The sequence below is a fragment of the Stegostoma tigrinum genome, chromosome 25 (assembly GCF_030684315.1).
Source record: "Stegostoma tigrinum isolate sSteTig4 chromosome 25, sSteTig4.hap1, whole genome shotgun sequence".
NCBI lineage: Eukaryota > Metazoa > Chordata > Chondrichthyes > Orectolobiformes > Stegostomatidae > Stegostoma > Stegostoma tigrinum.
Genome location: NC_081378.1, coordinates 13,609,528 through 13,622,707, shown reverse-complemented (window position 1 = coordinate 13,622,707; position 13,180 = coordinate 13,609,528). Strand labels below are relative to the sequence as shown.

Below are 13,180 nucleotides of genomic sequence, written 5' to 3'. Positions count from 1 at the left end.
GTTAATAAGAAGATAATAAAGCTCTTTATCATCTGATTAGATGATTCTTGATTCTAACACATGATTATTCATGATTGTGGCAAAAATATGCAAAAATGAAAAGCATGAAGATGTTGCCTTTTTAAAAAATCAACTCCATTCTTTGATTGGTTTCTCTGATATGGTTTGGAGCACTGACCAAGGAATTAATTTTATTCCTGGAGAATCTAAGATTCCTGATGAGTTGGTAACCCAGATTTCCAAAACTGGGATGAGAGATGGGAAAACCAAAACCAGCAAAGAGCGAGAGTCTGGGAAGAAATGTAAGAGGAAGCGATGGACTTCCATTCATGGCTCAACCAATAAAGCAGGATCTACCTGAGTTTGATCCTTTGATCTTTATTGAGCTAATACATTCCAACAGTTGTTTTTAATGCTTCAGAGCAATGAAGGGACAATATCGGGCCAATGTTCCCAAGTCCTGGTCTCCGGGTCTCCCTGCAAAATCTTTGTGGGTAGAGCTTGACTGAGATGTTCTCTCCTTGCCCACTGATTCTTTACTGTGTTGGCCCAAGTGGACCAAGTTGTTTGACTGATGATTCATGCAAACTCCACAATGAAATAGTTTGGTTTCTTTATGACAGGCAGACAGCTTTTCCCCCCACCTCTGTTAATTTAATAACCCTAGGTGTTCAGAAATGCTATTTTATAGAACCCCTACCGTGTGAAAGCAGGCTGTTTGACCCATTGAGTTCACACTGACCCTCCAAAGAGCATCCCACCCAGGTCCATGCATCTACCCTATCCCTGTAACCCTGCATTTCCCATGGCTATTCCACCTAGCCTGCACATCCCTGGACACTATGGGCAATTTGGTGTGGCCAGTTTACCTAACCTCGTGCATCTTTGGTATGTGGGAGGGAACCGGAGGAAACCAGACATTAGGGAGAATGTGCAAACTCCGCACAGACAGTCATCCACAAGGGGAATTGAACCCAGGTCCCTGGCACCCTGAGGCAGCAGTGTTAATCAATGAGCCACCACATTGCCTTTTGTCCACCCTCCAATGCTTGTTCCCCTGTGTTTGCTTGCCGAAAAGTAATTTTGAATTTTTGGAGTATGCAGGACTGTCGTGAAGGATTAGTAGGTTTGAGGCAGTGTTGGTAGGGCTGGAGGGGAGAAGGAAAGGATGGAAGGGACGAATCTCTTAAATTAGACTCACCTTGTAGTCTCCCAAATTAACTGTACCTTGTTTTAATAATTTAGACAACTGCAGGAATTGTCAGGAATTACAGATGGAAGATTGTGATAATCTGATATCAGAATTTACTGCTCTGCTACCCAACAGTGCTATGGATGAGTGAACTGCTCAGTTTAACTTGTCTCGTGCAAGGCTACTCCTGCAGTTTATTCAAATCAAATAATCTCACTTTTGGATGCCTTTGAATCAGGTGAAATGTAAAGATTGAAGCATGCAAATCTCACCTGCATGGTTTAATGAAGTAAAAATTAGGAAGTGCTGGGAGCGCGGAGCAGGTGAGTTAGCATCCGGAGGAGAAAAGACAGTTGAAAGTTTTGGACACAGACTATTTTAACTGCACCATGACCCAACAAAATAGTAACCTTCTTATGTATATGCACGCTTTGTTGTGCGAATTGAAGACTCTGGGTCTGTCCTCAATGGAATTTAGAAGGACGAGGGGGAATCTGACAGAAACTTACAGAATACTGAGAGGCCCTGGATAGAGTGGCCAGGGAGAAGATGTTTTCACTGGTAGGACAAACTAGGACCCGGAACACAGCCTCGGAGAGAAGGGACCACCCTTTGGAACTAAGACAGGGAGGAATTTCTTCAGCTAGAGAGTGGTGAACCTGTGGAACTCATTGGCTTAGAAGATTGTGGAGGCCAAGTTATTGTGTGTCTTTAAGACTGAGATAGATAGGTTCTTGATTGGTAAGGGGGCCAAGAGTTACATATCAGAATATATTACATATCAAACATGTAAGCCATGATCAAATGGCAGAGCAGACTCAGTCGGTTTTAATGGCATAATTCTGCTCTGATGTCACATAGTCTTATAACCCTGTTGCCAATTTGTACCCGTTTTTGTTTCAATCTCCTTTGATGACCCCTCACTCAACAATTCTGCTGCTCTTGTCCTAACTGTCCACTGCACCTCACTTTGCTCACTGATCTGTGTTGCTTCCTGGTTGGGAAATGGTTCAGTTTTGAAATTTCTTTCAGTTTTTTTCAAAATCTTCCCATGGTTCTGCCATTCTGTATCTCGAATCTCCTTCAACACAACAAATCTCGAGATTGCTGTATTCCACCCCCCCCCCCAAACCCCGTCCCCCCCAATGAAAAATGTTTAAACCTCCTGATTTTCCCTGGTGTGCCATTGGCAGCCTGGACTCCAATCTCTGGAGCCCCCTGCCTTAACCTCCCCATGTCTTTACCCATTCCTCTCCGTAGTCTACTCCTTAAAATACTACCTCTTCAATGCAAAATTCAGTTACCTGCCCGACCACCCCTACTGGTGTCAGATTTTATTTACTAATGCAAACATATGAAATAGGAGCCAAAGTAGGCTGTACGGCCCTTTGAATGTGCTTTGCCATTTAATAAGGTCACTGCAATGGCTTGTGTTCCAAATTCTACATTCCTGTCTATACCATAACGTTTGATCTGCCTGTCAAACAAGAATGTACCTACTCGCACCTTAATATTATTTATGACCTAGCTCCTGTGCCTTCTGAGCGTGGGGTTCCAAAAGTCCGGGAGGAAAGGAAATTTTCATTTGACCTAAATGGTCGAGTCCTAACTTTAAAGCAATGCCCTAGTTCTGAACTGATCCACAAGAGGTAACATATTTTTCATATCCACTGTGACAAAACCATTCAGGATCTTATACGCTTCAATCAAGTCACCCCTCACTCTTCTAAAATCCAATGGAAACAAGCTCAGTCTGTTCAAACTCTCCTCATAAGACAAGCCACTTAACACAACTATCTAGCTAATAAACCTTCTCTGAACTCTGTCCTGTATTTGAGATGTCGGCTCGCTGATGCTCGATTTAACTGAATAACATACTAACTTTCATGTTCAAATCTTCTAATAGTAAAGGATAGCACCCTATAAGCCTTCTTGATTATGTGGTGTGTCTGTACACTAACTTGTGTGATGTAATATTTTATGATGTTAAGGGTGCTCCATACATATAGGTTATTGTTGTTCGCTCATTTTTGATTAAGGTCTAAAGGTGTGATCTTGTGCTGTGCAAAGGCAGAGAATAAATGCTCAATGTGTAAGTGTGCAGTTCCAATCTCTGCAATGTTTCAGCCTGTCTGAAATGGTGTAAGGGGTTTATGTGCAACTGTCCCACTGCATTCTGTCCATGGCTATGTTTAGATAAAATTTACATCAGCTCAAAACCTAAAAGATAGAGAGGAGTGTTGACTAATTGTATCAGAAATAATAGGAACTGCAGATACTGGAGAATCCGAGATAACAAGTGTGGAGCTGGATGAACACAGCATTCCAAGTAGCATCTTAGGAGCACAAAAGCTGATGTTTTGGACATAGACCCTTCATCAGAAATGGGGGAGGGGGAGAGGGCTCTGAAATAAACAGGGAGAGAGGGGGAGGCGGATCGAAGATAGGTAGAGGAGAAAACCCTCGACCTGTCCATCCTCCCTGGACTGACCTATCTCCTCCCTATCTCCCCACCTACACTCACCTATACTGGCTCCATCCCCGCCTCTTTAATTTGTCTATCTCCTCTCCCACCTATCATCTCCTCTATCCATATTCGATCCACCTCCCCCTCTCCCTATTTATTTCAGAATCCTCTTCCCCTCCCCATTTCTGATGAAGGGTCTAGGGCTGAAACGCCAGCTTTTCTGCTCCTAAGATGCTGCTTGGCCTGCTGTGTTCATCCAGCTCCACACTTTGTTATCTCTAGTGTTGCCTAATTCTTGTGACCCTCAGTGGCCGTAAGATTCACATTATGAGAGCTCAGTATTTATCTGCTAGCTCCCTGTATTCACACCAGCAAAACTGGCTCCATAATCCCAAGAGAAAGTTAAAAAAAACTTACATTTTAGTCCTGTCTTTCGCTAACTTAGGGCAAACCAACATGTCCCAGAACTGGTTATGTACTTTTGAATCATATCCGCTGTAGTAATGTGGGAAATGCAGCACTGGGAGAACCAACCGTGAAATCTCATTTAGTTGCTTAAACGTTGACTAAGCCTCTAGGGAGACCTCTTCTGTTCTTCAATCCTTTGTGCTTGTCTGTATAAGCAAAGAGACAAATAGTTCAACATTTCCTCCATCCCAACTTTTGACGGTGCGGCACCTTTGATACTGCACTGAAATATCAGTCTATATGATATGCTTACCTTTCTCGAGTGGAGTTTGAACTTTCAGACCAAGAAATGAAAGCATTACCACCGAGCTACATTCTGATAGTCCACGTCTCACTTGTATGATATCCCTTGCTTGATACTCTGCAGTGAGAAAGAAAAGGAAGCATCAGGCAGAGAACACAGATAAAAAATGGGGAATGCGTGGTGCAGTTGAAGGGAGACATATTTCAGAAACCCTTTGAAAGCTGGATATGAAATAAGTATAAGAGCAGTGAAGGGCTCTGAAAGTAGGTGAAGGCGATGCAATGTGTGGGAGAGATTTCAAAACCAGAATAACTGCAAACACGTGGAAAAGGTACAGCACCTTCCAACAACCTCAGAATATCCCAGAGCCCTTTAAAGGCAAATGAAGTACTTTTGAAGTAGAATCACTTAATAATGTGGTTGACTCTTAATTGCCTTCTGGATAATGAGGGGCAGGCAATAAATACTGTCCAAACCCGTGATGCTGTAATCCCATGAATGAATATTTATAAAAAGCCAACTTGAACACAGCAAGTTGCTGCAAACAACAATGTGACTAGGACAGATAACCTTTGCTTGCAGGATAACCACCAGCCCGAATGAGGGAGTGCCCCCTCTTCAAAATGATGTCTTGGGATCTTTGAGGGGCCAGGCACAGTCTTGGCTTAGTAACTCATTGAAGAATGTGCATCAGTCCTGCACTTAGGAATATGCAGCAAGAATTTGTGTGTTCAAGGCACTTGAGTAAGGACTCAAGCCTTTGACCTTTTGACTGTGAACGGCAGTGTTTCTTATTAAGCCACGCCTGCCAACAGGGTAAGGGAGCCAGGATTAGCATTGTAAATAAGATCCCAGAGTACAAATGCCATTTGAGCACCTCCTGGACTGAAAAATAATTATTACAGAATAAAATATAGAGTCCACACGCTAAATTAACTACTGGAAACCTTTATGTTACCTCCCTGTTTCCTGAGCTGGAACTAAAGCCTGCTTAATGCTCCTGGTTTTACTCCACAGGGTTTTGTTTTCTCTTATTATGTCTATTTTCTTTGTTTCTTTGGGGGGGAGAGAAAAGAACTCCGATAAATTTGTCAGATGAAAGCAGCTAGGACACATGTAAAAGCAGCAGGCTTGCAAAGTGCATCTGCTCCTCAATTTACAGCCATCAGATCATTTACAAAGGAACTGGAGCATTTACACTTTGATTTCTGATGGGAAGCCTGAGCTGACCTGCTGAGAGTTGCATTTGATGTTTTCTTAAATGCTTTGTGATGCAGATTCATTTGGGGTGGGGGAGTGGGAGTGTGGGCGGGGGTGGTAGAGCGACAGACAGGTTATAGAGGTCCTGGTTCTGCAATCTCTCAGATGCTCAAGATTGGTTCAGCGCAGTGACAATTTAATTAACACCTGGCCGGATAATGCATCCTAATGACTGTAATGTTGTTCGTATTTTATCCTTGTGAGATGCTTGGAACCTAATGGCTGTTCTTATGGTCAGGGATTAGCAGTGATGACTGAATGCCAGGCTGAAATTGATAGGTGGCTATGGTTTCAACGAATATTAATGTGGAGTTTGTGCCGATCTGCACCATTGAATGATAAATGTTAATGATGTTTTCTTTTTAATAGCTTTGCATTTGAAAGACAGTGTATATGTGTTAACAAAGCAGACAGCTAGGGTTTGGACTTTTCTTTACTCTTTCCACCCCATTGGCCTTTTAAAATTGAAATCCTCTCCCCAGTTTGGGGTTGACCTGCGATTTCAAGTTCAAATCTCTTTCACAATCAGTGTGAACCAGAACACAAAATGCCAGGAATAAGGTGGATCTCTTCAGCACTTCAAGAATGATAGGTCCTGAAGAATGAGTAAAAGAGGTTGAACTGAATGAGGTTTATAGTCATGTGCACTCACACAGGGACAGTAAACAGCTTAGAAGTCACTACTTATGGTGCCAGTTTAGGTATCAAAGTACTTTGTACATGTTCTTGAGCACAAAAAAATGAAGTTGTGCTTCAATGGTGGAAGTTCAGATACGTGGAGAGGTGAGAGAAACTGGGATTGTTCACTTCAGATTCGGGAGTAGTAAGGGGAATTACTGGGTTTTGATAGAAGAATTGGGATGAACTCCTCCCACTGCTGGAAGGATCAGTAACCAGAGAATGCAGATCTAAGGTAAAAACTGGAATGAAATGAGTTTCTTTCATTTTATACAGAGTTGTTATGATCTGGAATTTGCAGCCAGAACAGTGAGATTGAAACCTATTCCGGAAAAGTGGTTTAGTTCTAATGTCATGGACTTCAAAGGCCTGGGATAAGTACTCGAGGGAAGTGGGAAAATTCCATAGTGAACTTGAATGAAATTGGCAACTGAAAGCTAATCTCAGCCACGATAACCGTCCCAATCGTTAATCATTGTCATTTAAAAAATAAACCCATCTGGTTCACTACTGCCCATTCAGGAAAGAGTGCAGCCATACTTAACTGGTCTGGTCTACATTTGACTCCAGACCTACACTAATGTGATTAATTCTTATTTGCCCTTTGAAGTGGTCCAGCTGTCATTGAGTTTGAGGACCCATTAGGAGTGGCAGCATACACTGGCCTAGGTAGCAATGTTCACATCCCATGAAAGAATATAGGAGAAAAGTTTTGAAAAGGATTTGAGATAAATAAGAGAGATAAAGAACAGGGGATTGACAGCTTATTGAAAGGAGCTGATACAGTCATGATGGATCCCTTGACCTCTTCCAGTAATATCATTTTAATATCTGAGAAGACTAAGACAGACAGTTTTAGTTTGGGTTTTGGCTTTTTGTCAGTTCATCCATATATTGATGTCTGGGCAGGATATCTGTTTGCTTTTTAAACTCTTCATTTTCATCATAGTTGCCCCTCACAGCAAATATTTGCACCTCTGCTGCTGAGGCTTGCACTCCCAGCTTCCATCAGTGATAGCCGTCACTGATCCTCTTCTTCTACCAGATTGTTTCTCTTAGCGGTGACTGCACCGAATTGGGACCAGTACTAACACACGAGGAGCCTTTGTTCTTTGAATGGATAGGTGATACTGACATATCTCTGGAGCATGTAGGATGAGACAGGATGAATTGGCACTTCATGTTGGCATGGCCTTGCACACAGCTTGGGGCACTCAGAAGCACTTCATTTATAATTGACTAAACTGAGCTGATAAGCATGACAGAGATAACACAGTGTGGAGCTGGAGGAACACAGCAGGCCAGGCAGCATCAGGGGAAGAGGAAAGCTGACGTTCCGGTTGGGACCCCCGAGCTGCAACATCAGCTTTCCTGCTCCTCTGATGCTGCCTGGCCTGCTGTGTTCATCCAGCTCTACACTGTGTTATCTCTGATTCCAGCATTGGCAGTTCTTAATATCTCTGATAAGCATAACAGAAGTGCTTTAGCAATCTTGTTTATTTGCTATTAGTCCTATTGGCCCTTTCAATGCATTTGCAGAGGAGGAGGATGAGTAGACATGGGATGTGCAGAATCTGTGCAGGAATTTACTCCTGGTGGAAATGGTGGCACTATGCAAACTGGAAAAGATTTTATTTAACAGTAACTGTGACTGAGCATGCTCAATCATCTTAGCACTTCCAAAATAGACGGGTTTTCTTTTCTGACTGCAAACAACAGTAAATCACATACTCACGAGGACCAATCAGCATAGGATCTTGTTACAGCCTTGGTCAGGCAGCCATGAATAAGCCAGCTAAATTCCAAAAGAGACATGAGAGTGACTAACCTTGTCATCAAGAAAGCATTTGACTGAGCGTGGCATCGAGGAGTTCCAGCAAAATGGTAGTCAGTGGGAACTAGAGAAAAACTCTCTGCTGGTTAGAGTCATAACTAACCAAGGGAATTTGTTTGTTGTTATTGGAGGCTGATCATCTCCGCATCAGAGCATCTCTTCTGTAGGAGTTCCTCAGTGTGGTGTTCTAGGTCTCACCATCATCAGCAGATACATGAGACCACTTTCCTCCATCATGAGGACAGAAGAAGAACGTTGGTTGGTAATTTACTGGGGAGGTGCTGGTATCGTGGCAGTGTCAATGTAGGAGTAATCCAGAGTCCCAGGCTAATGTTCTGGGCACAATAGTTCAAATCCCACCATGGCCGACGGTGGAACTTGAATTCAGTAAAAATATGGAAATAAAAAGAGCTAGCCTAATGATAACCACATGATAACAACCACTGTCAGTTGTCGTAAAAGTGCATTTGGTCCACTCCCTTGCTTCAGGCAATAAATCTGCCATCCTTACAAATAACAGTAACCACAGCAATGTGACTGGCTCTTCGACAATTATGGAAGGCAATAAAAACAATAACACCCGCAACCCCGTGGAAAAAAATATATCTAAAGGAAAAATGTTGTGCAATATTCAGTCTTAGTTTTGCTTTCTCTGACACTGATGCTTTCTGTCATCATATTGAACAAAGCCTGGGCAACATTCAGGCTTGAGTTGACAAGTAGCATCTAACATTGGCAGCGACCACCTCTTATAAGAACAAATCTTATGTCTCATCAAGACATATTCAATAATATTACCATATTCTCCCTCGCCCCACTCCCAGCCCCCATCACTGCTATCAACGTTTTCATCGGCTAGAAACTGAACCAGACCAGTAATACAAATATTTTGTTAAAATACTGGGACTCTGTGCTAAATAACTCTCCTGACTCTCCAAAGCCTGTCCGTCATCTACAGGCATAAATCAGAAGTGTGATAGTTAGTTCCCCTCTAGTTAGGCCCCATTTAGAAAACTGTATCCAATTTTGGGCCCCACACCTCAGGAAGGACATACTGGCCCTGGAGCGTGTCCAGCGGAGATTCACACGGATGATCTCTGGAATGGTAGGTTTAACGTACGATGAATGGCTAAGGATCCTGGGACTGTGTTCATCGGAGTTTAGAAGGTTGAGGAGAGATCTAATAGAAACTTACAAGATAATGTATGGCTTAGAAAGGGTGGATGCTGGGAAGTTGTTTCCGTGAGGTGGGGAGACTAGGACTCGTGGGCACAGCCTTAGAATTAGAGGGGGTAAATTTAAAACGGAAATGAGGAGACATTTCTTCAGCCAGAGAGTAGTGGGCCTGTGGAATTCATTACCATGGAGTGCAGTGGAGGCCAGGACGTTAGATGCCTTCAAGGCAGAGATCGATAAATTCTTGATCTCACAAGGAATTAAGGGCTACAGGGAGAGTGCAGGGAAGTGGAGTTGAAATGCCCATCAGCCATGATTTAAATGACGGAGTGGACTCGATGGGCTGAATGGCCTTACTTCCACTCCTATGCCTTACGGTCTTATGGTCTTATATATACAGACATATATATATGTCCCCATTGTTTAGATAAGCTTGTCTCCTACAGCAGTCAAGAAGCTTGACACCATTCATGACAAAGCAGTCTGCCTGATGGCACTATAGTCACTGTCTTCATCATTCACTCCCTCCACCATAGTGCACCATGGATATAACAGGTGATATTTAACAGGTATACTTGACAAGGCTTTATGAACAGAACCCAAAATTTGGTGACCCCGACCATTCCAAGTGATGGGGTAGCAGGAAGTGTCATCTTTTCTTGTCCAAATTTTACACCATCTTCACCTGGGTGGATACATTTATTGTGTCATCATCAGTAGGACTAGGCAGCTCTCATTGCTTAGAGGGCAGTTCGGAGTCAACCACATTGTTGTCGGTCTGGAGTCACATCAAACGGCATTGTGGGAATGAATTACATCACTGCATGGACTCCATTGATGTTGAGGTGCCAGGGTGGACAAGGTCAGAAGCCACATGACTCCAGGTTCTAGTCTAACAGGTTTATTTGAAATCATAAACTTTCAAAGCACTGCTCCTTAGTCAGGTGAAGTGAGGAGAGGTACGCAGACTCAGAATTTATAATCAAAGAGATCAAAAGATCATACAAATTGTGTGAGTGGACTATCGAATAATAAGTCTCTGCAGATGATCATGAGTATCAGACGGTGTGAGTAAAGTGTCAACATCCGAATCTTAAGTGAAGGGATGACCTATAATCTGATGAATTGAGACAGAGAGATCATACTTTTTATTTATTTGTGGGATGTGGGCATCGCTGACTGGCCAGCATTTATTGCCCGTCCTTAGTTGCCCTTGAAAAGGTGATGGTGAGCTGCCTTGTTGAACTGCTACAGTCCACCTACCATAGGTTAACCTATAATGCTATTAGAGAGGAAATTCAGGATTTTGACCCAAAAACAGTGAAGGCGATGTGATTTATTTCCAAGTCAGAATGATGAGTGGCTTGGAGGGGAACTTGAAGGTTGTGGTGTTCCCATGTATTGGCTGCCCTTGTCCTTCTAGATGGAAGTGGTCACAGGTTTGGAAGAGGCTGTCTGAGGATCTTTGGTGAATTTTGAAGTTAAATTACAAAGAATTAAAACTCAGGTGGTGCTCTGACAAATGAAATGACTGGAATAACAGGATGGGCATAAGAGTCTCATGCTGAGAGTCTAACCAAAGTAACAAGTAATCAAAAACTGTTCAAATTTAATAAGGTAGAGAGATCATAACAAGTTATCAAGATGATAGTGTTAAAATACGACAGTAAGGAAGATTTTACAGATACAGAACAGTGTGGTGAGGTCACATGTAGCATGATATAAGCCCAAGATAATGGTTAATTTTTATTCATTCATGGGATGAGGGCATTGCTAGCTAGGCAGCATTTATTGCACAGAGGGCAGTTCAGAGTCAACCACATTAATGTGGGTCTGGAGTCACATGTAGGCCAGATCAGATAAGGATAGCAGTTTCCTTCCTTAAAGGATGTTAGTGAACCATACGGATTTTTCCAACAATCGGCAATGGATTCATGGTCTTCATTATATTGTTATTTCCAGATATTTATTGAATTCAAATTCCACCATCTGCCATGGTGGGATTCAAACCCAGGTCCCCAGAATGTTGTGTGGGTCTCTGGATTTACAGAACAGCAATAATACCACTAGGCTGCCACCTCCCCTGTTGAGGCTGTGCTCATGGGTACGGAACATGGCTGCCAGTTTCTGCTTGGCAATTCTTTGTTGTTGTGTAACTCAAAGGCCACTTTGGAGGACACTTACCTGATGATCGGAGACTGGACATCTTTGGCAGTTGAAGTGTTCCCCAACTGGGAGGGAATATCCCTGCCTGACCATTGTTGCACGGTGTCCAATCATCCCTTATCATAGCACCTGCATGGTCTTGCGTTGTACCACGCCTGAGAACGTCCTTGCTTGCAAAGTATGAGGTAGACAAAATTGGCTAAGTCGCATGAGTATCTGCAGTTTACATGGTGGGGCGGTGTTCCTACATATGATGGTATTCCATGTAGAAGATCTGCATGGTTCAACAATGCTCAGCTAACAAGTGCCTTCTCAGGGATGATTAAGGATAGCTGGAAAATAAAGGCCTTACAAATGTTGTGCATGACCCAAGAATAAGTTCGGGAGAGCAGCCTGATAGTGTTCTAACCTCCTGTAATTTAACTTCATATTCTCTGTTTGTTTTGTGTCTCTTTAGGTTCTATATTGTGTGAACCCAGATAATGAGAACAGTCCTGAAATTTCCACCAAGACACTGAACTGTGACACGATCACCCAGGTCAAGGAAAAGATTTTAGACGCTATCTTCAAGAATTTACCTTGTTCACACAGACCCAAAGCGGCCGACATGGATTTGGGTAAGAATTATCACTGAGGATAGCAACTCTCAACTCTACTATTCTTTGGCTGGGTGTGGTTTGGGCTCTTATATTGACTGACAGTATTTGAGTGAATTTTAGTGTATTAACTGTAGCTTCAGCTTCAAATCAAGGCTCACCAGGAGCATAATCGTGATTACCCCAGACTAATATCACACTTGACTTGTTATTTTTGCTCTCACCCAAATCCCCTTTAAAATGAAACCAGGGTTCAGAGCTCAGTGTACCAAGGTTGTGTTTGCATTGCCATAAGTTTCTTACCTGTCTGGCTTTTCACTGTGGGATAATTGGATACAGATTGTCAAAGGAGCAGGTTTCATGGTTAAGTAGCCTTTATTAGCTCCGGATTTCCTCATTCAAAACAACACTATGTTAGCTTTAACAAAAAAGCACAAATACTTCCTGCAAAGCCCAAATGCTTCAAATCTACTTGAATAGGAAAATGGAGCACCCAATCAATCCTCTCACTGATGTCTCAGTCCTAAGACGTTACTCGAATTTCTGAAGTGGGACTTGAACTTTCTAACTCAGAAGCAAGAGAGCAACCCACTGAGCCACAGCTGGCAGCGTTTTATAGATATGGTTTTGGAAAGCTTGTTCTCTGAGATAGGATTAGAAAAGATAGGACCTTCAAAACAGCAGTCAGCTCAATAAAAGCACAACAACTTTCCAGAAGGAAACTACGGAAAATTGTTCAGAGCTGGTAAGCTCATGACCTTTGTCAGACGCTGCTTTCAAAGTAAAAGTCAATGGGACTTTGATAATAAACACACTACCTAGTGCAGACTAGCACTGTGCACGTAGAAATGATCTCAGCTTTGACCCTTGCTCTGCACCGATGTGACCAATTTCAGTAAAGGGTCAGTTAGCCTTAGCTCCCTTGGCAAGGATGGAAAGAAGTTCAGCCTGAGTTATCACTCTCTGTGTTTTGACTTTGGTTGAGATTGCACATTCACTTTGCTGTCCCTTAAAAATAACAGGGGAGTGGTTGATGTGAACATTTAAGGAGTAGCCAGACAAATATATCAGAGAGAAAGAGGTCGAGGGTGAAGGTAAT

The 13,180-nt window shown here is 42.7% G+C and overlaps 1 protein-coding gene across 7 annotated transcripts in view; it reads left to right on the top strand.

Annotated features, from left to right (window-relative positions):
* Positions 1-13,180, top strand: part of plxna4 (plexin A4) — a 658,721-nt gene that overhangs the window by 605,192 nt on the left and 40,349 nt on the right. For all 7 annotated transcript variants that reach the window (XM_059654487.1, XM_059654491.1, XM_059654488.1 and 4 more), the window contains exon 25: positions 11,943-12,102. In XM_059654487.1, coding sequence (XP_059510470.1) covers positions 11,943-12,102 — 160 coding nt within the window. The remainder of the gene's footprint in view (positions 1-11,942; positions 12,103-13,180) is intronic.